Source organism: Pyricularia oryzae, chromosome 7 (assembly GCF_000002495.2).
Source record: "Pyricularia oryzae 70-15 chromosome 7, whole genome shotgun sequence".
Lineage (NCBI taxonomy): Eukaryota > Fungi > Ascomycota > Sordariomycetes > Magnaporthales > Pyriculariaceae > Pyricularia > Pyricularia oryzae.
The window spans coordinates 275,613-301,374 of record NC_017854.1 but is presented as its reverse complement, the minus strand read 5'-3'; the positions used below and the strand labels follow the sequence as shown (position 1 = coordinate 301,374).

The following is a 25,762-nucleotide window of genomic DNA, read 5'->3' as shown; positions in this document are numbered from 1 at the left end:
AGGATAGCGCACATCATCGCAAAGCTACCATGTTTGGTCCTGGAGAAATGCCAAACATCCGACGAATTCACAAATGCTGTCGCAAGATCTCTTTGGGGTTCTGGGGAGACGCGGCTCTGCCGTGTCTGAAAATAGCACATATTACTGTGTACGCACGAAGGAGAAGGGAGACTGCTAGAGGTCCTCAATAGCCCCTGCCCCCCCTTTTTTTGTCGCGAATACGAGCAGGATCACTATCTGTCTGCCAGTTTGCTCCTCAAACACCCGCAGTATAAAACAATGCTCGAGTTCCGTGATCAATACCAGTTGTCGGCTATGCTAGTGGAGCCAAACATTGCAATATTTACTGATCAAATCACCCTTGGGTTATGCTTACGCTAAACATGCTTGAAATCTTGTTCAGACCAGCTGTCGCAGCGCCATTGGTGCTGTTGACCAGCTACATCGTTTACAACTTCTTTCTCAAGCCAAACAACCTGCCGGACCTCCCCATTGCGGGTGCGCGCGAGGGAGACTGGTTCCCTTACTGGCAGGCCAAGTGGCGTAACACGATGGACAGCAAGAATGCCCTCAAGTCTGCGTATAGACAGTTCAAGGACCAAGAACAACCGTATCGCTTCCCACTGGCGGGCGGCATGGGCGAGACGGTGGTGCTGCCCAAGGAGTGGACGGGCTTCATCAACTCGCAGCCCGACAACGTCCTCAGCCTGTACGACCAAGCCAGCGAGTTCTTCCAGCTCGACCACACGTTCCTGGACAGCAAGCTGCACCACCCGCCGGTGCATGTGGATCTCATCGCCAGGGATCTGACCAAGCAGATTGGAAACCTAGTGACGGAGATGGAAGAGGAGACAAGGCTGGCCCTCGACCACGAGTGGGGCAAGCCGGACGACTGGACCGACGTCGGGGTCTACGATACGGTCCAAACCATGCTGGGAATGGTGTCGGCCCGCGTCGCCTACGGGAGGGACCTCTGCCGCGAGCCCAGGCTGTTCCAGCTGTCCATGCAGTTTGTGCACCGGGCGCTCATGTGCGGAGTCGCCTTGCATCTGACCTACGGCATCCTGCGGCCCATGCTCACTCCCCTGGCCACCATACCCATCAACGTCACGATCCACAAGTTCCGCAGCTCGTGGCGCCAGAGATCAGGCGACGGCTGGCCGACTGGGACGGTCGCCGCGCGGACCTGGAGAAGCAGCAGGAGGCGTCGACAGACCAACCCAACGACTACCTGCAGTGGGCCATCAGGCAGGCCAAGGAGCTGGGCGACCCTTACTTCTGGAAGGAGGACGTCCTGGCCGGCCGCCTGCTGGTGCTCAACTTTGTCTCGATCCACACCTCGGCCTTCAGCCTCGCCCACGTGGTCATGGACCTCGCGTCGTGCGACGGGGCCGTGGTCGCGGAGCTGCGCGACGAGATCACGTCGGTGCTGGCGGCGCACGGCGGCGAGTGGAGCAAGCGGGCGCTGAACAAGATGGAGAAGCTGGACTCGACGCTGCGGGAGTCGGCGCGGCTCAACTCGTTTGTGACCTTTGGCAGCAACCGGCTCGTCACGGCGCCGCAGGGGCTGACGCTGCCCAACGGCCAGACGCTGCCGCGCGGCGTCGGCATCATGCTGCAGGCGTACCCCGTGCTGCACGACGAGGGCATCTACCCGGACGCGGCGACGTTCAAGCCGTTCCGCTTCGCCGAGGCCAGGCGCGACGAGTCCGCCGACTACGTCCAGCGCGCGCGCAACGCCTTTGCCACCACCAGCCCCGACTACCTGGCCTTTGGCCACGGGCGCCACGCCTGCCCCGGGAGGTTCTTTGCCGCCACGGAGCTCAAGCTCCTGCTGGCGCACATGCTGCTGGGCTACGACATTGAGCCCAGGCAGAGGCCGCGCAACAAGTGGTATGGCATCGGCAGGGTGCCGGACATGGAGGCCACGGTGAGGATCCGGCGGAGGAAGAGGGAGTGATGGAGGAGAGGCTGGTGGTTGAAGTGGGGGACGATAAAGGGAGGGGGGTGATGTAAGTGTAAGTGTATGTGTAAGTTATATCTGTGTTTCTCTTATGTTGTTCTGTGAGGCCGGTTTTATTATACTTGGAGTTATGGATTGTGAAGAGAATGACGCAGTCAAAAAGGTACTGTAGATGGAAACTTGGACTATCAGGTCAAAACTGGTTCTAAAAGGGAAACAGTCCTAGTGCGAGCGCTGATATGCAGCCAATTGTAACTGCTAGGAAATCTTTATTATTATCCCCATCCAAACGCCTGCCCCCATCGCCTCCTTCCCCCATCCGAGCCAATAGGGCAGCACTGGTTCACGCACGGTAGTCAGCGTGGCCCGGAGCGCCAAGGGGAAGCTCGGATCAAAGAAACGAGACCCAAGACCAAGAATAAAAAAATAATAACAATAAAAAAGAAGTACACTTGTGATCTTGGTGGTTTGGGCGTTGTACAAAGTACGTACACAAGGTACAGAACACAAAAAGCAAATCGGTCTTGGCGGTGCAAGCCGGAAGAATAAAAAAACACATGGCCAAGGCCGCCGAAAAAAAAAGGGTTCGTACGGAAAGGATTTGCTTCTTCTTTTTTATTTCAGGAGGCGGAAACGCCACAGACGAAACATCGGCTACTTGGAGGCGACCAGGTTCGCTTGCCAGGGTAAACGGCCTCTCCTCCCGGGATGCCGATGCGCTCGCCTCCACTGTTGGAACATTCTGGGTTGGACTTGTTCGAAGAAAAAGCCCTTTTGGGAGTAAAAACTAGGCTAGGGGACTACCGGAAGAAAACTAGGCAAAGGGTTTTGTTTTGTGCTGAAAAAAAAAAAAAATAACCTCAAGGCTGACTTTGGCTTTTCGTATAGAGGGTTGCAATCACGTAAAAAGATGTGGTTGCCGAACGCTGCGAGGTTATCCGGATACAGTACTACATACGTTGGTTGCATTTGGGGGCTTTTGGCAATGGGCACTGGCACCATCAGGGAGGATTTGCGTCCCCACAAGAATGGAGTACCACGTAGAGTGCTGCTGCATGTAAGGGGTGGAGTGTTGATCGAGATTGGGCAGCTATGTTAAACTGTATGTACGGTAGGTAATAGCTACCTACCTATACTGCTCCGGCTTTATTGATTCACGACCTTACCCAGCGTGCCGGCTTTGCCAGCTCCCAGTCGCTACCTTGTATTTATCACCTGTCATATGATTTTTCCCCCCCTGATATCCACCATCGGCATAAAGCTGCTGCCAGGGCGGCTGGCGAATTGACCCTCTTTCATCTGAAGTCTTCTTTCCGAGTGGAAGATTAATTAGAGTAGGCAATAGTTAAAAAGTATCCCTTATCACTGCGCCTGGGGTTTAACATAGTAAATACGATCAAGAACAATTAATTCCTGACTTTTGTCGTGTGTCTGTGTGCATGCGTGTGCGTGTGCGTGGTGCATCCCGAGGTTTGCGGGCAAGCGGGCTTCCTTCCCATCTTTGCCATGCATTTCGTTGATCTCGGCTGTCTTTACTACCTAGGCCGAGTGCTACCGGATAATGAACCCACCTTGGCTGTTGATATGAGATCTACAATGCAAGTACTTAAAGTACGACGTAGTAATGAAATTTAGCGCCGCTGCTTTCCTCTTCTGGAATTTTATCATTACTTTGGGGGGTGGGGGCCGCCACTGCTTACGGTAAATCTATCTTGATCTTGTATCTTGGAGTAATCAGGTAGTAGATAGATAATAGCACTGCTGTACCTAGGTCAAGGGCTTCTCTCTGGCATTGGATGCTTTGAGTGTACCGTAGTTTCCAAAAGTCAATGATTCCTTTCCATCAACAGTTATACAACGTACAGAGTAAACAAGTCATGCACACCTTTCGGAAGACCATGCCGGATGTACCGGGATTGACCCGTTTTTGTTTTATTTTCTTTTCTTTTTTTTTCCCGGCTTCCTGATTGCGTGGCAGCATGCCTCTCGGGTTTCCCCTGTGTTTGCATATCAAGACGCCATTTCCCTTGGAATTACCACACCAAGCAACATGTCCCACATTGTTGGCAAACGTTATGCAGCAGGGGGGGTTCACCCACCCACGGCATCCACCCCGGTTCGGGTCCCCAGTTCGGGTCCCCAAAGAAAAAAAAAAGACAAGAAAGAAAAAGCAAAGGAAATTCGGATCCCCTCACGAACCACGCGATCCACACACACAACGCCTTGTTTGCTTGGTTACTTCTCTTTTTACCCCTGAATCCGACGTGAGGGTCGTCCCCTTGGGCTCCATTTCTTTTGACAGGGCCGAACTGACTGTAACGGTGCTGCAGGAGGATGGTCCCCACGAGGGATGGACCTTGGGTTGATCTTGTTTTTTGTTTTTTTTGTCGATGTCGTCGTCGTATGTGTGTTCCTGCTCGATTTTCTTCCGTTTTTTTGTGATCTTATGATTGTTGGACGGTTGCAGCCATTTTTTTTCTATTCTAACACGATCAGTTCAGTTTGTTTTTGACCCCCTTTTCGTCCTTTTTTTTTTCTGTCTCTTTGCTGGTTTAGCTGTAGGGGTTGCCTCCCTGTGTGATAGCTGACGGCGACGAGAACAGGGTCGTCCGCTCCTTTTGCATCTTTTGTGCTTTTGTTTCGAGTTCATCTTTTTGTTTTGCTCTCTTTTTTCTTTGCACCTATTACTTCTGCCTACCTGTGGTGGTCCAATCCATTCCTTTTTTTTATTATTATTCTTGCTAGGAACATACCGTACGCGCGCATTCCCGAACGAAAGCAAAAAGATCCTCATTTTAAACAAAACTCTAAACGCCCCAAACAAAAGCCATCGACAGCGCAGCGAAACATAGGCTACTGTGCATATACATAAAGCGACTCGCTGCAAAAAGGACTACGCACGACCGCCACGCCGAGAGACACGCTTCCCCCCCCTAGACAAAACAAAACCACGCAAACGTTCTTAACACGACATTTAAAGCCAACGAGAAGAAACTTTTAAGGAACCCTGATCGGCAAGGGGATAGTGAGGTTGCTTAGAAAAGCGAGGCAAAAAAGAAACAAAAGAACGCCACAAGGAAGAAAATCCCGGCGAGTCGGTTGCCCAAGGGGGAAAACAAGCCGTCCGAAATTGCGGCCGGGGAAAAAAAAGACAAGACGAAGATTTCCAGAAACAGACTCTAGAAGCGAAAACTTTCCGTCTTTAATCTTTTCATTTCCCGGTTTTTTTCTTGAATAGTCTTATTTTTCATGATACCCTGTTAATACACCTTTTTTCGGTAAAGATGGTGTCCTTCTTTGGTCTCGGGAGGAAAAAGTAAGTATTTATCCACTGCAGGTTATGCAGGGTCCTGAAAAGCAAAACCAAAGAAAAAGGACCACCAGCAACGAAAAAAAAAAATAATAATTAACAAAAATTGTATAGGAAATCCTCCCAAGACACCACAAACGGAAATGCCCTCCCCAAGACGACGGCAATGGTGGCCGCGGCGGCGGCGGTGCACGTTGCCTCGGCGCCGGCACCGTGGATGCTCCCGACGAGCGACGACAAGAACAAGATGAGCAGCAGCAGCAACAGCTTCCACGACATACCGCGGCCGCCGGTGCTGGGGCCTCGGCCGGGGACATCGGCGTCGATGCGGGCCAACACGTCGCCGCTCCTGCCGACATATGGCAGCAGCAACGCGCACGAGTTCCCGCCGCGGAGCGACAGCAGGAACCGGCCCAGGGCGGACAGCCACGCGCTGCCGCGGCCCGACATGTTTGGCATGCGGCTGGGCAACGGCAGCACCAGCAGCCTGAAGCGGCCGCCGGCGCTGGGCGATGGGCTCCCGGCCCGGCCCGGCACGTCGCACGGCGAGGACAGGAGCAGGCAGTGGGTCAACCCGCTCGACGTGCACTACGGTCGCAACGCCACGGTGCCGGCGGGGGCAAGTCGCCCAAGATGGTGATGGAGAGCGGCGGCGGCGGCGGCGGCGGCAGTCGGGCGGCTGGCGTGGTGGACGAGGGCGACGACAAGCCCGTCGTCATCACGCAGGTCAACAGCTCCAGCCCGCCGCTGCTGTCGCCGCTCGAGGGATTCGCAGGCCCGCCGCCCACCATGGCGCTGCCGTCGCCGCCCAGGTCGACCAAGGGGAGCAGGGACAGGGACGATGGGCTGAGGCCTGTTCGGCCGCCCGGTGGGGGGTTGCCGTCGCCGGCCATGTCGACCGACGAGGGCAACGGGTTGAGCCGGAGCGGGAGCGGCGGAAGCGACAAGGCAATGGATGCGGTGGCCCTGGTGGGCGGCAGTGCTGCGGCCGCTGGCGGCCTCGGGAGCATCCCCAAACCCATCGGGGTGGTGATCCAGTCGGTGGGTGCCAAGAGGGACACGCTCACCATGAGCGGGCCCAGGCAGCAGAGCCTGAGCATGACCATCGAGGCCTTTGAAAAGTCGCTGTTGACGGCGCAGCAGGAGAGCGAGCAGAGGGCCAGGACCGCCGTCACCATGTCGGGGAGGACGACGCCGCAGATGCACGACGGCGACGGGAGCAGGAGCTCCAGCAGGGCGGGAATCGCACCAGCACCGCAAGGGTTGGGCATCTCCAACATGGCTCAAATGAGACCAGCTTCACCCCTGCTGCGGCCCGAGGAAAGGAGACCATCGCCCGCCTTTGCCAACAACAAGATTGGCTCTCGCTCCCAGAGCCCCCTGGGCATGCGTGGCCCACCACCCACCGGACCTCTGCCGTCACCAAAAAACATGAGGGCCGGGGAACAGCGTCCAAACCCTCCATTCGCAGGCCGCCCACGCCCGCAGAGCCCCATGGGGAGAGGGCCCAGGTCGGAGAGTCCCATGCGGCTGCCGCCTCCGCAGAACAGAGCAGCCAGGACGCAGAGCCCGATGGGACGCGGTCCGATGCCATCGCCACTAGCACCACCGCAGCAACAGCAACAACAACAGCAACAACCACAGCAACAGCAGACACCAATGCGGAGTCCGGCGGCACGAACCCCTGGAGCCAGGCGGCCAACCGTGACCACCGCCGGCTTGCCCACCACCACCACCACAGGCTTGCCCGCACCCGGCAGCCCCATCACCGAGCAGCAGCTGCCGCCCTTCAGCCGCGAGCCCGGCGGCGCATACAACACACAGCACTCGCCGCAGTTCGACCTCGAGATCCACCGCCCGCTGCCGAGCCTGGGCAGCAGCCCGACGACGCTGGACTTTGCCAACGGTCCGGGCCCCGTCGTCACCACCGCCCCGCCGAGCCCCATGGTGCGAACCGTCCCGCCCATGGGCTCATCCACCGCCCCCTCCAGCCCCGTCATCCGCGGTCCCCTCGGTGCCCTGCCGCGGAGGCCAGCCGCCGACGAGTACGGCGTGCCCCTGCCGCGCTCCAACTCGGACCGCGACCTGCTGCGCGGCCCGCCCAAGGCCGCCATCGGAGCCCACCGCGGCAACGACTCGCCCCTGACGCCGCCGCTGCGCTCTCCGGCCAAGATTGACGCTCGTCCCCGGGACAATAGCAACAGCAATACCAATACCAATAGCAACAACAACAACAACAACAACAACAACAACAACAACAACAACAACAACAACAACAACAACAACAACAACAACAACAACAACAACAACAACAACAACAGCAACACCTCGCCCCAGCCCCTCGTTCTTTCTCCCAACAACCCGCCGCTGCAGCTCTCGCCGGCCTCGGGTCCGCCCACCTCCTCCTCCGCCTCCAAGCACCAGCAGCAGCACTCGCTCGAGCTCAGCTGGAGCTTCTCCAAGGAGGGCGCCGACGCCACCAAACCCAGCAACAAGTTCGCCGCGCCCCTGCCCAGCCCGCTGTTTGCGAACCGCGACTTTGGCGGGCCGCTCAGCGCCACCATCGGCGGCAGCACGAGCGGCAGCCACAACCCCGTCAACCGCAGCAACAGCAGCGGCACCAGCAACGCCAACACCTACAAGAACAAGAACCTACAGGTCCCGTCCCGCGGCCCGAGCCCCGCCCCGAGCCCCAAGTTCCCCTTCAACGACGGCAAGGACCACGACAATGAAGAGGACGGCATGAGCGCGCCCCCGACCCCCGACTCCACCAACTGGCCGCTCCCGTCATTGTCCCCGAGCCTCGGCCACCTCCAGCCGCCGCCCTCGTCATCGCGGTCGCGCAGCGCCAGCGCCGCCAGCCACTGGATGGGCGGGGACAGCATCAGCATCACCAAGACGACCAACAACACCACCCTCGGCAACATCACCACCATCACCACCACCAACAACGACAATAACATCACCGGCAGCCCGTTCAGGAAGCACACGGCCGGGGACAGCCAGGGCAGCAACTGGTCGCGCGACAGCCCCTCGAGGCCGCCGCGGACAAAGGTCCCTCCCCCGCTGAACCTGTTCAGCGCCCAGCAGTACGCCGAGGTCATTGGGTCCATCGGGCCGTTCACGCCCAGCCCGACCAGGAGCATGACCACGCCCATCGCCGCCTGCGACGTCGCCGCCGTCATGGGCGGCGACGCCAAGGGACTCGCTGCTCACCACTACCAACAGCAGTCGCAGCAGCCTTACCACCACCATCCGGGAGCCATTGGCATGGCCAGGGGGTTGAGTCTCGTCCACGAGCAGCAGCACCTGTGGGGAGAGCACCGGCAGCAGCCGCAGCAACAGCAGCAGCAACAACAGGGGCCTTCGCCAAGGAGGCCGAATCATGGGCTAGAGGCCCCAACTGGAATTGCGGATAGGTTCGGGACGGGATTTATCTAAAGTGGGGGGAGTTGGCATGCTTGGCAGTCAATTGATGGCAAGGTACAAAACAAAAAAAGAGGAAATACCTCTACCGTACATGATACATACCTTACCTAGAATCTTTGAGAGATATTCAAAGACGAGGCAATAAAAGGGAAAAAAGAAAAGAGACGGAGGAACTCAAAAAGCGAGGGCGTTGGTCTTTCGAAACGGCTGCTTTTTCCAAGACGGAATTCCCTTTGTTTATTTTTCTTGTCATGTTGGTTTCTTTGGAGTTGAGGATAATTCATAATGTAATCTGGAACTTAATCCTGGTTGGTTGGTTCATTTTTCGATAATTATTACTGACCTGCCTTGCCTTGCGTGCCAACTTGCCTACCAACCTATAACAGAGAGGTCAGTCAGTCAAGTTAGTCGTCGTGGATGGACGCCAAAGACGCCAAGTCGCTTCGAGGGCACACGTGGGTTGCGTTTGCGTGATTGAGCTGAAAAGATCCAACCAACGCTATTTTCCAACCTACTCCCACGCCTGGTTCCCAAGCTGGGCGAGGATTCAGCTGAGGGAATTCTCGACTGGTGTTTGGCCCTGTAATGATCTCCAATCGGACAGGCGGAAACCTTCCGATCTGATTGCTGTTCAGGTGTGGGCAATGGCAAAAATTTGATAAAAATCGTTTCAATGGTCAACCGTCAACCCAACAACAATAGCCCAAACTGGTATAGAGCTCAAAGATGGAAATGGATGGGTTGGTGGGTAAAGAGGCGACAGACTAATGCTAGCGCCAAGCAGACCTACTTCTAGATTCGTAGGGAGCTCCCCACCACTAAAATAACGCCCCGATGCACAGCTGGTCAATAAACGAATTAGCGCTCCAGGTGTCTGCATCTTGCCCCGCTCGTCCTATCCGCCACTACTCGGCACCCCCACCCTTTGACCTTGGTGAGCTCCGCTCTGAAAGGAGAGCTGCGAAAAAAAAAGAAAGTTTTTTTTTTCCTCACACCACCAGGTCCAACACCCACACCTTCAGGTCCACGAGGGAATAGACATATCAGCCCTTTTTCGCTGCTCGGGGTTTTCTTGTCAAACTTTGCCAGGTCATCCCAAGGTTTTTGTCTTTGCCCCGCTGCTCGCGGCTGTCAGAATAAATATCGTCCTACCTGCTCTGTATAGGTAGTTTTTTTTAGTTTACGACTATTCTATGCTGTTCTCGCCATCAAAAGTCTACCTCCCAACAAGCTACTTTGCGGCGCATTTCATGTGTCGCCCCGCTTGGATATAGCATCACCAGCAAGCGACTTGTAGTCTTTGCGCTTTGCTGTCGGGGACGAGAAAGACTTAAGAGGTTTTTTTTGTGTGTGCTTTTTTGGAGTTTTTTATACTTGGAAAAACATCAGACTATTTCACCGTGTCTTGGTGTTCAAAGCTCCGTGACTCGGAGATTTTATGCGACAGGGCATCCCAGGCTTGCGCGCAATCCCGACGCTCGTTTCGTCCGTTTTTGTTGCATTTTCAGCAACCTCCCACACCGACGACAACCACGACGATCTAGGGATCTCCCGGCCGTTGCTCACCATGGGATCTCACGGCACCGACAATGTCGGCACCAAGGCGGTCGGCACCACCGACGTCCAAAACACGGCCACCCATGACTCGGCAGACATGGGCAACAACGCCCACACCGACGCCGTCGTCGGGCAGGCGCTCCACCAGATCGAGGCGCGCAAGGTCCATTGGTACTCGTACCTGACCACGATCGACTTTTGGATCGTCCTGGCGCTCGGCCAGGTGCTGGCCCTGTGCATCACGGGCACCAACACCCTCAGCCAGCTGCTCTCCAACGCCGGCACCTCGATCCCGGCCTTCCAGACCATCTTCAACTACGTGCTGCTGACGCTCATCTACCTCAGCTACACGCTGTACGAGTACGGCCCGCGCAAGCTGGGCCGCATCTGGCTCCGCGACGGCTGGAAGTACTTTATCCTCAGCTTCCTCGACGTCGAGGGCAACTACTTCACCGTGCTGGCCTACCGCTACACCAACCTGCTCTCGGCGCAGCTCATCAACTTTTGGGCCATCGTGGTCGTCGTCCTGCTGTCCTTCTTCTTCCTCAAGGTCCGCTACCGCCCCTTCCAGGTCGTCGGCATCCTCGTCTGCTGCGGCGGCATGGGCCTGCTCATCGGCTCCGACCACCTGGCCGGCAGCAACGGCGGGCCCGGCGAGGACATGCTCAAGGGCGACCTCTTTGCCCTCGTCGGCTCCACCTGCTACGGCCTCAGCAACGTCTTTGAGGAGTGGCTGGTCAGCCGCCGCCCCGTCTACGAGGTCCTCTCCTTCCTCGGCGTCTTTGGCGTCGTCATCAACGGCGTCCAGGCCGCCATCTTTGACCGCGAGCAGTTCGCCACCGCCACCTGGAGCCCCGCCGTCGGCGGCTACCTGGCCGGCTACACCCTGGTGCTGACAATCTTCTACTCGCTCGTGCCCTTTGTGCTGCGCATGGCCAGCGCCGCCTTTTACAACATCAGCCTGCTCACCGGCAGCTTCTGGGGCGTCATCATCGGCATCCACGTCTTTGGCTACGTCATCTCCCAGCTCTACCCCGTCGCCTTTGTGCTCATCATCCTCGGCCTGCTCGTCTACTTCTTGTCCGGGAGCATGCTGGGCGAGTCCAAGAAGCCCTGGCTGGGCGACAACCAGGAGGAGGGCCACGCCGGCTTCGGCACCGCCAAGCTCAAGGCCCTCAACTTGGCCAGGAAGCAGGGGCTCACTGGGACCGCTGCCGATGATTCTCGGTTTGCTTGATCAGAAGGGCGAGGCTTGGGCTGTATGAGGGGCATGGTTAGAAGCTTGTTGTTTGTTGTGATTTTCTCCCGTCGTTGCAGTGCGGGCATGACCTAGCGTATGATGTTATCAGTTGAGATACCGCACTAGTTATATTATATTCGTAATTCAAGTATTTCGAGTCCAATCCCTGTTTTCTTTCTCGTGTCCTGGAACTATTTGCACAAAACACCAATGCGATGCAGATTGGAGCAAAACGGTAAATGGTCAACCAAATAGAGCCCGGAAGGAATCATACGTGCGAGCTTGACGCTGCTTTTAATGCGTGGTACTTTCTGTTCCTACCTTGCCCATGTTGGCTATATATCTAGCAATGGGCTGTTGGCACAGCCATGGGAACGCCTTTCTATCTTGTTTCCTCCCCACTTGCTTATACCCTACGACAATTTATTCTTTCCCACACCGGCTTTCTCATAGCTCAGCACTACCGTTTGGCGTCTTGGATGCGACTGTACTCATAGCTTTGGGATCTATGCCCTCCTGGGGGCTGGGATGCCGCTTCGCGGCGCCGTGATACGAATCAGAGATGTCACTACTCTTGTGTATTTGCCTTGTCGCCGGGCGGGGTCAGACCCTTCCCTGGGACATCTGACGGATCCCAAGACCTCCCGAAAGGCTCGGCATCATGGAAATGGTGCAAAGAATGCCATGAGTCCAGAGTGGGACCTCTACAACGCTGCCGCGACTCTTGAGAATCGAGGGGCTGAGTCGAGAGGAGCTCTCAAGTGAGTTCGAACCAGTTTGTCAACACCTACCTGGAACTGTGCAAGATCTACCGTTGAACCATCAGCACCCAGAGCAATGTGGTAAACCAGTCGGTCTGCAAACACGCATGGTCGCAACCTGGCCGAGGTTCCCCACATGGACAAAGCGTGGACAGCGGCTGTTCATCTTGTCATCGACAGTTCTCTTGGCGGCCGACATCTTCAGGAACAGGCCCAAGCGTATCGCCGTGTTTCCAGATGTGCTCGGTCGTGTCTCCAGCGTGGTGAGGGGCTCCAAGTTTGTGCGTGGCCTTGGAGTCGACATGGTCCTTGAATGGAATGGAACCCGCCAGGATTATTCGCGACTGGCGGTTGAAGTGCTTGCTTCATCGGCGGCGGGCCGGACGAGCAGGGAGAGCCCCTTGCCGGAGTCGGGTGCGAGGAGCACGCTCAGAACATCAGGTGCCGGGTAGGTGAAAGGCAGTAGTCAGCCGCCTAGGCCGGGGACATGCCACGAGAAGATCAATGACATTCAAGTAATCTCCTCGCTATACCTGCTTGCGGGACCTGCTTCGCAGACGGCAGCATCATGACATCCAGCAAAATTGGAATACGAAGTAAATTCATCTCCCGCAGGCCATGGCGACACTCGAGGCAAATCTCACGCCGCCACCCCTGTCCGTCAATTATGCTTTCGGAAGTGAATACTACGTGGCACACCGATCATGAACCTCTATCAATTAAACCCCCCGTCGCGAGTGATACTCGTTAAACGGACGGACCACACGAAAAAGGGGGCATGCGCAAAGTGACAATGAGGCGGGTCGGACCCTGTTAATCATTTCGGCCGGGGTCAGGGTTGGAGGTGTGGATAGGCAGGTAGTTTCTCGGGAAACGCTTGTGTTTCCAAAAAGGGGTGGTTTTTGCAATACACGCAGTGTTATTAAAGTCCGGGCTCGGTTTCCGTTGATGTGTACCCAATAATCATTGGGGGTTCGAAAATAACAAGTTGTCGTGTCCCGGCTTGTTCCAGCACGGTTTCAACCGTAGCTGCGGGACAAACTGGCCGGGCTGTCGGGACGCGCTCAGAACAGACGAATCACTTGACTAGCTCTTTTTTTTTTTTTTTTTTTTTTTTTTTTTTTTTTTTTTTCTCTCTCTTCCTCGACTGTGTTCTGCTCCGCTCCACTTGAACGGAAGCCAAGTATCTTTCGGTGATTAGCGTTGTCGATGTGGCAGAGAAAGACAAGGCAGGGGTTTGAGAAGGAATCCAGAATGATCTAGAACTAGGAGCCTGTCCGACAAAGACATACCAAGACTACTTTAGTATACCTATACGAAGTACGTCGTCGTTTGATGATTGAAGGCAAACACCGACAGTGCAGGTCCTGACGAGAAAGTGTGCTAAACATACTTTGAGAATGCTCATCTCTAACAGTCCAACGTACATATAGCAAGATGTAGACAAGGAAGTAAGTACACTCACTTGTCATCAGTTTCTAGTAAAAAAGCTTAGCCTGACTCGGAGTACCAGCATTTCAAAACGTCAGAATCTTTCACACCGAAGGGCAGGATTGATAGCATTTACACCTCCTTTCGGAGACAGTACCAGTACCGTACAATGCACAATTGCATGCAGTGATCCAGTAATAGAATACCACATAAATTTAGCTTGATCTTCCCACCGGCGGCCTGTTCAAGAATGACAACTGTGGGCACTTTACTGTTTATAGTTTTGACTTAAAATGTTGACGGCTGATAAACAGCAGAGACAAGGCAGGTCCCTGAACTAGGATAGGAAGCTTGTGTGGGGCCGAATCCCCACCCGAAAAGCCCGTGCTTTGACTTGAACGTCTCTAAATCATCTCAAAATTCAAAGACATTTCTGCTGAAGAATAGATGCCACCGGACAGGTTTACTTGATCGGTGTGTTGATGTTCGGGGAGGTGTACTATACTGTAGATTCACACGGCCAAAAATGGAAAAGAACAAGCAGTTGAGACGAGTCGTTTGCTCACAAGGTGTGGACAAAGAAAACACAACGATCCCCGGGCAAATGCACCGGAGATGCAAAAGACCACGTGTGTAGCCCGCGGTTGCATGCATTGGGGATCGCAGGAAAAGGGGAAGATCAAAGAAAAGGGTAGAAAGGATAGGTAGCCATTTGGAGGGTCGTGTCAAGGTGGAAAAGTGTATGGCCGGCTGGGATGGATGGTGGGGGTTTGATTCAATTGAACCAAAATCGGCCGAGATAAAAGCCGGGGACCACCCTTGCCCCAATCAAAATGTCCCACCAAGACGTTGGACGTTCCATTGCCGAGCAATTGAGGCCAAGAACGAGCAAAGCGTTGTTTTCCCCATTTTACGAAAAGCAGCGTTGACAAATGTGCCCGTCCGCGTTGGGGATAGGGGATGATTGACACCCGCCCGCTTCGTCGGCTAGGTCGTCACCGTCAATTTGGTCGTACTGCACGTAGGTACTTTTGATGACCATTTGCAGTATTAATCAAATGGGATGAATGCCCGAAATTAGCTGTTGTCTGTGAGCAAGGTACGAAATAAAACGGATGGCCTGGCCAAGCTTGCTGATCTAACCCGAGCCTGCATATGCGCCGCGCTGCAGATGACCTTGATGGCCTGTAATGTCCTGCACTCCACATCAGCTGCTTCTGCCACGGCGTATCTGGCGTCATTGACGTGGAATTTGGGAGCGGGATGTTTAGTTTTAGCTGCGAGGTAATTAGGTGGTTATCAAAGATTGGGGATCGATGACCGTGTTGAACAAAGGCAACAAACAGCCAGCGTCTGATTGATGTCTGTCTGTCTGCAAGACTGATCAAATCGAACTGTCTTGAACGTTTAAGGTCAGGTCCACTTAAAATAAGGTACCACGTACAGTAAAATACCTCACCTCACCTCTTTTCTAGCTTGAATTCGTCTTGACTTTCTTGTTCTTGACTTGCGCCTTGCTGCGAAGGATACGTACAGTGCCTGGCTGCAATTTGTGTAACGGCAAGCAAATGGCCAAGGCCTGTCAGCATGAGCCCGATCCCCAGGTTGCCCAACTCCACAAGAACCTGCAATCACAATGTGCCCATTGAGCGGAACTGCCCGTGGGAGCGGTAGGAACTGAATCCGAATCTGTCTTGGATTACATATGCCAGGTACATCAGTGAACGCTGTTCCTAGATTTCGCCCCTGATGAATGCGCCCATATTCAATCTGATAAATGTTCAGAGTAGGCTTCTAGATAGATTCGCTCAGGATAACTAGATAGGCATGCTGTCAGCGAAACGGAAATTCATGTAATCCGATTGCCCTGCGCATCGCGTCCTCACCGACGAATTACAGTCAAGGCCAAGAAGGTCGCCGACTAGCCGAAGGAGGACCTGCCTCATTACGTCCCATACAAGTCGCCCCACCGTCGATGCGGCGCTCATAATCTCTTCTGTCCCCCGAGCTCCTGACTGCCAGCTGTCTCGACCCGCCCGCCTTTTCCCCCCCTTTGAGTCCTTTGAGCAAGCAGCAAGTCAAGCGGGAACGAATTTCCGCACGACAAGAAAAATCGCAGCAGTGAGGCGCTACCCCAAGTGCGAGATCTTTCGACCAGCATTGCCGGACAGAGATAAACACACAACCAAAAAAAGGTCAAGAAACTTCAAACATCATTTCTTGGGGCGCTTGTGCGAATCGGGTTTGCTTGGTTCTTTTCAATACTCATTTGCGACGGTTGTTTTCTTTTTTCTTGCATTCTTTTTTTATTTTCCGTCGAGATCGTGGCATTTTCGGGGCACTCGGTTATAATTTGCGCCGGCGTCATCTTTTTTATTTTTCTCTTGCACGACTACTCGCGCCATTTACGTCTTGCGAACGCGGTTGAACGTACATCCAGCGAAACAACCCCTAAAGCGAACCCACGAACAAACAAATCCAGACCGGGGGAACAAAAGAGAAGGCTTGCGTATCGATTGACTGAACCGGTACAGGACATATTTCGGTAAGTCGGACCGTTACTTGACAAGCCAGTTTTTCTATGGCTTTATTGCGCAATTGGGCTGCTCGGGCGCGGGTTGCGACCAAGCCAAAAAGTCTGGGAGTTCGAGTTTTTTGCCGGCCGTTGGTATGACCAACTCGCTAGAACTTGCTTGAACCTGAGGTACCTGGGCTGTTTTAGCTGGGTTGAGCTTGGAGGCAGCGATCAATCAAATCGACAACCCTTTTTAGGCCTCGATTTGCCCGCCCCCGACGCTATAGCTTCCTCCGTGCCCTTGGGGAATAGCTCGGCTTGCCCGCACCCGTCCACCCGCTCTCCCGGATCCAAGTTCAGGCCAGTCCAGTCTGAACAGCGCAACACAAGCGTTTGCAAAGACTTTCAAGACACCAGCCACAAGAGCACCATCCTTCCCCTCAGCCCAGGCCACACAGTCATTTTGCGCGGTCCGATCCATTGCCCACTTGCTTGCTTGTGCATTTGCGCCCTGCTCTCTTCGCATTGGACAGGCACATTCGTCGCAAATTCTATTTTCGCCTCGTTCATCAACCAGTCGCGATTGTCGGATGACAGCACGATTCTGATTCGCAATCTTCACACCCACAATGTGCAGATTGACCAACGCTGACGCATCACACTCTTTGCTTCTCGTGGAGCAGACCTGACAGCTCGGAACAGATCAAGAAGAAACGAAAAAAGAAGAACAAGGAAATAAAAAATACGACCACCATTAGCAGCTACCACCACCCAAAGACGGTCCCATCGAACTTGACAACCTTAATCCCCTTTCGGCTGCGCGACCTCGTCTTTCGTCGCAAATCGATTTTTTTTTTCGGCCGCTTTTTTCCGGATACCATTTCGTCGGCACAGTCAAACCCGCGATAATACACCGTTCAAATGGCATACTACGAAAACTCGCAGTGGCCCGCTGGTGGCCAATCGGGATGGGAGCACCAGACGCCCCCAGTTCGATCAGGTTGGTGGTCTATCCTCTCTATATACGTTTGGAGCGCTTGCGTGGCTGTTGCGCCGTTGGTATTCCAGTGGCTAATCGGAAATGTTTTGTTCAATTGCAGGTGCCAGTTCTGCCGTCCCACGAGAAGAGGCTCCCGCCTTTGTTTCCCAAATTGAGGGTAGGTCTCACACCCTAAACACATCACGACGAAGATGAAAATCGTCGACTTGGACTTGCTCGATCCTCTTTGCGCCGAAGCAAGACTGTAGAAACGTGGGCTTGGCTCGTTGAAAAATTGAAATGGCCCCGCTGTCGCTCCCCTGCGCACAAATGCAGGGAGACGCATACTCCAGATTCAAGGCGATTTTGAACTCAATCGCTTCGCGCGCGCTGTGTACATGTGCTAACCAAACTTTCCCTTCAACAGAGGTCGAAAAGGCTATCGATAACCTTGTCAAGAGTGGAAAGATGTTTAACATGCCCGGCCGACGTGAGTCGCTTCCAGCTCATGCTCCTCAATTCCCCCCGGGTCCTTCCAGAAAGCCGCGTTTAGACTATGGTGGTAAGTCGGCCTGGGCTGGTGGCTGGGCTCCGCCCCGTGCCCGCGGCGGCGCAATGCGACAATAATAAGAGGAGGAAACTGGAAGAAGAGACCGCGAGCACCACGGGCACGAGGGCGCTACTGTTTCGTCTCCGGGCTTCCGTTGAACGCCGGCTGACTTGCTCGCCCATTGCCCTCCTTCAGACAACCGCATTCCCTCGGGTCCCGGCTCACGCCCTCACTCTGTCGGCGGCTTCCACGATGATCGCTCCGCCGGCCCTCATCAGGGCTCCAACCTGTCCAACTTTTACGCCAGCCAACGACAACAGCCCTCACGCGGTACGAACGAAGCGGAACAGATGATGCAGGCCAAGCGGAGGATGGCGGCTCAACGGGAACGAGAACTGCGCAACTACCACCAGGAGCAGCAGTATAACCGAAGTAGGCCTCCCTCTGCTGCATAACACATTTCTCTCGTCGTTCCTGCGGCCCTTGCCTTTTCTCCTGCCTCTCTTCCTATATATCACAAAGACCATGAAAGAAACCGTTGTTCTCGTGTCCATGCAAACAAAGATTCACGAAAGCACACTCATTCTCATCACAAGTTGCCATGTCCTGCGAGCACTTTCCCTTGTGCCCTAATTACTGTAGCAACACTCTATGGCTGGTTTCGCAAGTTTATCCACCATCCAGTTGTCCAGTGGCCTGCCTTGTGCAATTTCATCCTTCATCCACCCCTCCACCCTAGCCCACATAGCCTTATTGATCGACCGCTAACCAACTCCACTTTCAACACAACAGCCTCCATCTCGGACGTCAGACCCGATCGTACTCTGAGCCCCGGCAGCAACATGTCCGAAGATGAGCGCCGGGAGCTGATCGCCCGTCAACGCAGCGCATTGTATGGGGAGGGCCAGTTCGCCGACGGTGGTGGCTACGTGGATGAGACCGGAGCCGTACGCCCCGGCATGCCAGGCCAGCCCCAGCATCCCTCCCAGACCATTGCGCCGCCTCCCATGGGTGGTGTAGGGCTGCGTGGTCACTCTCCGCTTGCTTATGAGTATGGTCGTACCCCGCCCATCAACGCTGACGCTCAGCCTGGTGCCCCCGAAGGGTCGCAGGCCGCCAACATTGCCAACGACCGCTCGCGCGCCAACTCGAACGCCAGCCCGCAGTCCAACTCAGGCCTTCCTCTGCCACAGCAGCCCTCCGTCAACCGGACCAGCAACTCTTCGCCGGCTGGCTCACCGGGTAACAACAAGCCCACGACGTCGGTTGCGCCCATCGGCACCCGTCCTTCGACCACAGCGGCTGGATCGACACCTCCGGCGAACCCGGCTCTCACCAAGCAGCGGTCTACGACGCCAGCTCCTTCTCCCCTGAGCCAGGGTTACACTGCTTCGGGCAACGCCGACGAAAAGGCAACGCCGACCACGACCGCACCTGGCTCACAGCCAACAGGCGCTCCTGATGTATCGGGTTGGGGTGGTCGCTCTGGTGTTTGGGGCAGCAAGTCAGGTCTCGGCTCTGTCCAGGCCAGTGTCTGGGGTTAACCCAGGCGCAATTTGCATAAAGCAACGGTATTAGTTCTCTCGGGGTCTCATGGTTTTGTTCTTCCAGGTGTTATCTCTTGCTTCTTTTGGGTTCTTATTTGTTCTACGGGATTCGCACAAAGTATGGCGTCAGTGTCTTTGCATGGGTTTTGCGTGGGCACAGGCACAAGCACAATCTGACATATATAGGCGAATAGTGGGGAATCTTTTCTTTGGGGGTTTTCTTCTATCTATTTTTTTGGGAGCGCGGAAGTTTCAAAAAAAAAGGATGACAAGGGGTGTTTCACATGTCTTCGATTTTTGTTATCTTGCCAGGCAAGGATGGGAAAAATTCATCGCGAAGGTGGAGGGTATTTATTTTTTCTTTGCTCTTTGTTGGGATGGATCTTGCAACGGGGGGTATCTGGGGGAGTTTCTGCTGTTTCCTGGTTTCTTTCTTTGTTTTCTTTACCCTAATGTCGACTTCATCTCTCCTCAACCCACAGTATTGTTTCATTCTCGGACAGAACACCGCCGGCCTGTTTGCGGAACAAGTTCCAGACACTTGACGAACAGCCTGACCCAGCCAGGTTAGTTGCATAGCGGAAGCTGCGTTGGGATCGGAAGGTCACGGACAGCTCAGGGACGACACTCAACCTCTTGAACATCTCCAAGTCGGTCATGATTAGGACTTGTTTAAGGAGAGAGGCTGAATCTGTGGGAAAGTGGGACGAGAATTTTATTGTTCTGTTTTTTTCCTTGACTGGGATGGACTTTGCGGGCGCAATCTGCTTTTTTTTGTATCTTCTTGTTCCAAGGCGCTTTGGTTCAAGATGAGGGACATGAAATGTGGCAAGAGGAAAGCTACTTTAATCGGCAGCCTGATACCAAGCGGCGCACAGAGTACAAGGAGTTTCTCATGGTTTGTCTTTGCGGCGCCTGCTCTTTTTTTTAATCCTTGGTTCCTTGTTATTATAGCATTGAAAGGGGTTATAAGCGAGGGGAATCAAATGAGAAAATCTTTGGGCTGTTATATCTTTATCAGGTTGGGCATGGATGGCTTCTTTTTCTGTGCGATTTTCATGTACGAAAACGAGGCTGGAATACACGGGCTTCATTCGTTGCTGTTGATGTTCTGGAAAACCATCGTGACTACTGTGAGGATATAGAAAGATGACCGTTTTCACGGCTCTCCAGAAGATGTGATTTTCACACTATTAACCAATTCTTCGTTTAGGTTGCATAAGCCTCGAAGTGCCGAGCTAAAGAGGACAAGGTCACCGGCGGTCCGAGACATAGCTACGGGGACACGGAAATGCAAGACGGGAGCAGCCGAGGAGAAGCGGCAAGCTTAAGTGCCGGTCTAGCGTGGATTTGTTTTAGGACCTTTGTGATTATCAGGTGGTTTGCCTGCCCGCTGTGCACAACTCTAGATGAAGTGATGTTGACTTTGAACATAATAATAATACAAGACTTCTATTCGTCGTAGTACCATAAAGAAAATGTAGACTCTGATCTAGATCCCAAAGACCTTTAGAGTAAGAATGACAAGACCGCTGAAACCCTCCTCACCATAACGCCCAACCCAATATGACAAGCAAATGCTAAAACCAGACGACAAGGAACATGATCTCGACAGATGGTAGAGAAAACAATCAAAGCCCCAGGATTTTGGCACCCTGGTCCAAGTCCATCAGATCATCCGCCCTCAACGCCTTGCCACCCCAAACAACCGTCCCCCGGCCGTCGATGGCCCAGGCGCCAGCCTGCTGCCACTTGTTGCCCAGGACGGTGCTCGGGCCCTCCTCCTCCATCTCGACGGTCGGCAGCTCGTCCTGCCGCTGCTGCTCGCCCGTGGCCCTCCTCATCATCCCGGGCTTCTTGGGCGGCGGCGCGGTGGCCTTGACCCTGTCCTCGAGCGTGTTGGTCCGCTGGATGGACGTGGCGACCGTGGCGCCCAGCCAGCCCTTTTCCTTCCACCCCTGGATCTGCGTGGTCGGGTTGAAGAGGTACCAGGTGTTGCCGAGGCCCAGGCCCCACGCGGCGTAGACGGATCGGTCCTCGTCCACGACGATCTGCACGTTCCAGGCCCCGCCCAGGAGGTCGAGCCACTTCTTGGTCGCGGCCTCGGAGGAGTGCGACACGGCGATGCAGGTCAGGGTCTGCTGGTGGCGGTTGGCGAGGGTGCGCAGGGCGAGGAAGGTCTTTTGCGCGACTGTGTTTTTGTTTTGTTTCTTGTGTTAGTAGATTGAAGGCGGGGGGGATTTGGTGGTGGCAGAGAGGCAGAAGTAAAAGAAAAAACAAGAGCAAGACGAGAAAAAGCAAAAAAAAAAAAAGACTTACAAGCACAGCCCACGCAGCGCAAAAACACAACCAACACCCTCCTGCCGCCGCCAAACTCGATCTTCCTGTCCCTGTCGAGCGGCGCCAGGTCTCCGACCTTGGGGCACTCCGCCGCGACGGGCACGGGCGGCGGCGGCGGGTTCAGCCACGCCTGCGCCGTGAGCGGCAGGCTCTTGACCGTCATCCACTTGGGCCAGCCGTTGGCGTTGGCGGCGTCGGCGTCCTCCTCCCCGGGAGGGTTCTTCTTGAGCTTGTTGGGCTCCGTCGACGATCCGCCCGTCAGCGCCGACATGTCGAGCGCGTTCTTGGGGATGCCCATCTTTTTCATGGCGAGCTTGGTCGCGAGCCCGTTGAACATCTTGACGGTTGGGGGTTGGGGTATCTGTGGGGTGTGTGTTTTGTTTTCTTTGGGGGCGTTGGGTGGTCTGAAGGAATTGTTGTGTTTCTGCAAGTTCGTGTGCTTTCAATTCCGATATAGGGATAAAGTGTGTAAAAAAGATGTGTGTTTGCTATCTCGAAGCAATTCACCTCACGTCCAAAGCCCGGGGTATAGCAGCAGGAATGTCAAGGAAAAAATCTCCAGAGGCTGTGATCACTGAGTCGATCTGTTCGAAACAATAAACACGTTCCCGGAGAGAAAGCAAAGGCGGTGGAATTGGGCCATACTGAACTCAATCCCTTGAAACATCAACGTTACCTTTAGGATGCTTTTTCCTCTTTGGGGGGGAACGGCGTTCTCGACCCCAAATGGGCAATGCGCGAAACATCAGACGAGTTCGAGTTGAGACGAGGGGCGTCGCAAGCCGCACTAAACCCCTGTCTTGGAGGGCGCTACTGCTAACTACCCCTGCCAAGCTTTCAGGGTTCTGCTGGGCTCCATCTCCCTCAGGCTGTTGGTCTCTACTGTAATGGGTTTAGGGCCGGAATCGCGCAACTTGTGGGGTCCTGAGTTGGACACAGCTTTGAAGTTCTCCGCGTGGCGCGTTGAGCATCGTTTATCCCTGGGCTTGGTGATCAACATCTTTCATTTCTACGATTAGCCTAATTTGTCGAGAATGCCATGTGTTTTCACCTCGCATGCATGTTTTGATGGACCTTTACCAATCTCCGATGAAAGCCTTTATTTTAGTGTCAAAAAACAGCAACACACTTAAATACGAGACAAGACTTCCTTTTTTGCAAATCAACAACGCCTCCAGTTCCCACAAGCAATCACCAATTGGTTTTGTTCTGTAGTACACAGGCCAAGGCTGTCGACAAACACAACAAGTATTCTATGATCCGCCAAAAGACTGTCAACTTCCCTGCCAGACCCACTATCATTTCCTCCAGTTCCAGAATGACCTCCAGTTCCAGAGAGCCCGGAACCAATCCTGAACAATACTGAAAGGCCACCAAAACTTCCACATCTTCTCCTGCGGGTTCGACAATGACCTGTCGCTCTCCTCCTCGCTGGTGGCGGCCACAGCTGCATGAGCGTTGCTGACGGGCTCGGCGTTGCTCTTGTGAGTCTCTGAGGAGCCTGAGACTGCAGTAACAATCTCCGAAGCAACCGCATCGCCACCAAAGTCCTCGTTCTGTGAAGCCACCAGTACTTTGCTCTCGGGCATAGCCTGGTCAGATGCCGACGCGGCTGCCTCGGAAGGCTGCGCAGCTCCGGTGGTTTCATCTGGCGAGTCTTTGCTAGTGTCACCGATGGTAGGCAATACCTTCTCCTCCCAGATCTTCGACGAGACGATCTCATGGGCCGTAGGACGGTCGTCCGGGTTAGGTTCGGTGCAGTCAAGGATCAACTCAAGCAGAGCATCAAAGGCTGGCTTCTTGGCAGAGCTATCGCCATACAACCCGTCGACATACGCGACAAGATTCTCCTTGCGCTCAGATCGGGTGCAGTCTAGTGACAACATCGTCAGTCAATGCTCTAGCTTGTCACAGGCTTTGGGGGCAAGAAGCTCACCAAGAAAGGATCTCTGATGGCCGTACGCGTCATCCTTGTGGTCCACGACTACAACGTAGTTTTCCATCAAGTGGCAACCAAACCAGAGATGCCAGAGCTGGATTTTGACAAGATGTTAGCAGGTCGATCTTGCAATTAATTCCATTTGATGCAGACAGAAAATGAACTTACGATGCATCCCAGGGACCAGATATCCGCCTTGCATGTGGCCTCCTCATCCTCGATGAGCTCGGGCGGTGTGTTGTAGATGTGTGTGTTCACACCACGTTTGGCACCAATAAAGGCTGAAGATTCGTCAGCTTTTGGCAACGAGAAATGCTTGGGGAAAGACTGAACAAAAAAAAAAAAAAAAGAAAAAAAAAACATACATTCTCCAAAGTCAATCAAGCGAATGTCTCCCATTGACTGATGCTCCTCATCGAACTAGGATGGGATGCTGAAAGTCTGGGGGACGCCAGCAGGCAGTGGGAACCCGTCATGTCTCATGACAGGAACAAACCTTTTCTTAGGGTGATCGTAGGACGGATCTCCAAACCTGCTATAGAATTCATCTAGAGCAAGGCCGGAGCAATCAGGCACCGAGGAAACAATGTTCGAAACATCGAGATCTTTGATCAAGGAAAAGAATTCATGTCAGTGATCACTTTCTTGAGTGGTAAACATGGCTATTTCACTCACCTCCATGTACAACTCCCATGGAATGCATGTACTCGACTCCCGCAGCACACTGCCTGAAGATGTTGATCATTTCACTGAAGCGGGCGACTCCGTCCAGTGCAACAAGTGGGCTCCCGGCTTGTTCCAGAACAAGGCAGCGATGAATCCCGTTGGGGGACTCAATGTCGAAGGCATCGAGAAGCTGAACGATGTGCCGGCTGCCAGGCGCATCACCCGCCCGCCCTTTCATAAGGCGCCGGAGGCTGGCCTCCTCGTTGCTGCGCTGGGCTTCCTCTGCACTGTTCAAGCCGCGAGACACCTTGATAGCAACGTATTTTGGCGAGCTATCCTCAGGCCTGAGAAGAAATTGAAGCCCCAAAATCAGATTAGTTCCGAGTCAAGCTGAGAATGGGCTTGGTCTGCCGTATCGATAACAACCGAACATACCTATGCTTCTCGTCAATGGCAACCCAGACCATTGCGAAGCTACCATGGCCGGCAAACGCAATGACGCGATATCGCTCATTGAGCAAGATATCGAGTTCAATGGGACAAAAGCCGCCCTTGTTGAAGGGTAAGTAGAAATCGCCATCGGGTGACTCGATGCTTTCCATCTCCGGGAGATACCACGCCTTGGGCCTCATCCACTCTGGCATAGGGCCATCAGCCGCCTCGTCCCAGGGAACTTCCATGATGATGAGGACGATGGATCGTTAGGCAGACGTTGTTAGAAAATGAAGTTGGAGATGGACAAGAGTGAAGATCTAAAGAAGGAAGCCGTGATTGTCGAAGAAGAAAAGTTTTGTAAGGAAGAAGAAGAAGAGGAGGAAGAAGGAAGAGAACGAGGAGGCAAGCAGGATAGAAGAGGAGAATTAGGTAATCAAATTGCTTGTTTGCTCCCCGCTTGAACGCTCAGCCTTGTGCTACATCGACCCACAGATCATGAGTGACGCAACCTCACTGGTCCATGCTCAGACAAGGATGTTTCACCCCCACCTTGCAGGGATGGTGGCAGCAGTGTTGTTGCTTGAGACGACTACAACTACACGCTCACCAAGTGAGCTCAAGGTGATGGCGTCGTCACTTTGCCATGTCTTTCTTTGAGAGGCAAGTGAGGCGGCAAAGTGGATGCGACGATGGTAAAGAGGTGTCTGCGAGGGTGGAATAATCGTAGGGTCTCTGCGTTACATGATGAATCAATCCTGGACTAGAGCAATTCTGACAGCTGGTTCTAGTCTATCTAGTAGTCACTTATTGGTCACTTACACGGAACGGTCTATGGGCAGCAATCTCCGGCGCCGTCAGTAAACACTGTCCGCATCTTGCCAGGGCACGTCGATATTACCCCGCCACGTAGCTTTGAGGCAACAAACGGACGCCGACGTGCTTTTTCCTTGTCAACCAATCAAGCGTGTCACCTTGTTGTTCGTTTCCATGTAGATTCCTGAGCAACTGATCTCGCGTGTCTTCTTCTCTCCTTCTTCTTCTTCATCTTCCTGAACAAGTCCATCTTCCTCTCGCAGGTTACCTGAATCTGGTCGTCAACA

General features: G+C 54.1%; 9 protein-coding genes across 10 annotated transcripts; 5 read left to right on the top strand and 4 right to left on the bottom strand.

Moving 5' to 3' along the window:
- Nucleotides 1–234: 234 nt before the first annotated feature.
- MGG_03104 (ent-kaurene oxidase) lies at nt 235–1,960 on the top strand (the record flags this gene model as incomplete). Its single annotated transcript, XM_003720521.1, has 2 exons — nt 235–1,106; nt 1,130–1,960. The coding sequence occupies exons 1-2, from the start codon at nt 369–371 to the stop codon at nt 1,958–1,960; spliced, it is 1,569 nt and encodes a 522-aa protein (XP_003720569.1). The 5' UTR covers nt 235–368.
- A 623-nt stretch (nt 1,961–2,583) lies between these two features.
- On the bottom strand, nt 2,584–2,965 carry MGG_17870 (uncharacterized protein; the record flags this gene model as incomplete). The annotated part of the gene is made up of 2 exons (XM_003720520.1): nt 2,584–2,734; nt 2,922–2,965. The coding sequence occupies 2 exons, from the start codon at nt 2,963–2,965 to the stop codon at nt 2,584–2,586; spliced, it is 195 nt and encodes a 64-aa protein (XP_003720568.1).
- Nucleotides 2,966–4,097: 1,132 nt separating this feature from the next.
- MGG_12515 (uncharacterized protein) lies at nt 4,098–9,022 on the top strand. Its single transcript, XM_003720518.1, has 2 exons — nt 4,098–5,279; nt 5,388–9,022. The coding sequence occupies exon 2, from the start codon at nt 5,907–5,909 to the stop codon at nt 8,712–8,714; it is 2,808 nt and encodes a 935-aa protein (XP_003720566.1). The 5' UTR covers nt 4,098–5,279; nt 5,388–5,906; the 3' UTR covers nt 8,715–9,022.
- MGG_17869 (uncharacterized protein) lies at nt 5,370–5,723 on the bottom strand (the record flags this gene model as incomplete). Its single annotated transcript, XM_003720519.1, has 1 exon — nt 5,370–5,723. One exon carries the CDS (start codon nt 5,721–5,723, stop codon nt 5,370–5,372), a length of 354 nt encoding a protein of 117 aa, XP_003720567.1.
- A 680-nt stretch (nt 9,023–9,702) lies between the features above and the next one.
- On the top strand, nt 9,703–11,662 carry MGG_03107 (solute carrier family 35 member F1). Its single transcript, XM_003720517.1, has one exon. It carries the CDS (start codon nt 10,141–10,143, stop codon nt 11,494–11,496), a length of 1,356 nt encoding a protein of 451 aa, XP_003720565.1. The 5' UTR covers nt 9,703–10,140; the 3' UTR covers nt 11,497–11,662.
- Nucleotides 11,663–12,183: 521 nt separating this feature from the next.
- On the top strand, nt 12,184–12,712 carry MGG_03108 (uncharacterized protein; the record flags this gene model as incomplete). Its single annotated transcript, XM_003720516.1, has 2 exons — nt 12,184–12,260; nt 12,388–12,712. The coding sequence occupies 2 exons, from the start codon at nt 12,184–12,186 to the stop codon at nt 12,710–12,712; spliced, it is 402 nt and encodes a 133-aa protein (XP_003720564.1).
- A 3,000-nt stretch (nt 12,713–15,712) lies between these two features.
- MGG_03109 lies at nt 15,713–20,387 on the top strand. Of its 2 annotated transcripts, none has more exons than XM_003720514.1 (6): nt 15,713–16,236; nt 16,890–17,206; nt 17,307–17,363; nt 17,613–17,675; nt 17,931–18,167; nt 18,528–20,387. In XM_003720514.1, the coding sequence occupies exons 2-6, from the start codon at nt 17,128–17,130 to the stop codon at nt 19,277–19,279; spliced, it is 1,188 nt and encodes a 395-aa protein (XP_003720562.1). In that variant the 5' UTR covers nt 15,713–16,236; nt 16,890–17,127; the 3' UTR covers nt 19,280–20,387. The 2 variants fall into 2 exon arrangements, with proteins under 2 accessions (XP_003720562.1, XP_003720563.1); XM_003720515.1 differs by having other exon boundaries at nt 17,613–17,747.
- A 254-nt stretch (nt 20,388–20,641) lies between these two features.
- Nucleotides 20,642–22,369, bottom strand: MGG_03110 (uncharacterized protein). Its single transcript, XM_003720513.1, has 2 exons — nt 21,602–22,369; nt 20,642–21,473 (listed from the first exon to the last, which is right to left on the bottom strand). Exons 1-2 carry the CDS (start codon nt 21,957–21,959, stop codon nt 20,914–20,916), a joined length of 918 nt encoding a protein of 305 aa, XP_003720561.1. The 5' UTR covers nt 21,960–22,369; the 3' UTR covers nt 20,642–20,913.
- Nucleotides 22,370–22,920: 551 nt separating this feature from the next.
- Nucleotides 22,921–24,907, bottom strand: MGG_12513 (CMGC/SRPK protein kinase; the record flags this gene model as incomplete). Its single annotated transcript, XM_003720512.1, has 6 exons — nt 22,921–23,495; nt 23,559–23,655; nt 23,730–23,842; nt 24,058–24,096; nt 24,237–24,571; nt 24,663–24,907. The coding sequence occupies 6 exons, from the start codon at nt 24,905–24,907 to the stop codon at nt 22,921–22,923; spliced, it is 1,404 nt and encodes a 467-aa protein (XP_003720560.1).
- Nucleotides 24,908–25,762: the final 855 nt, after the last annotated feature.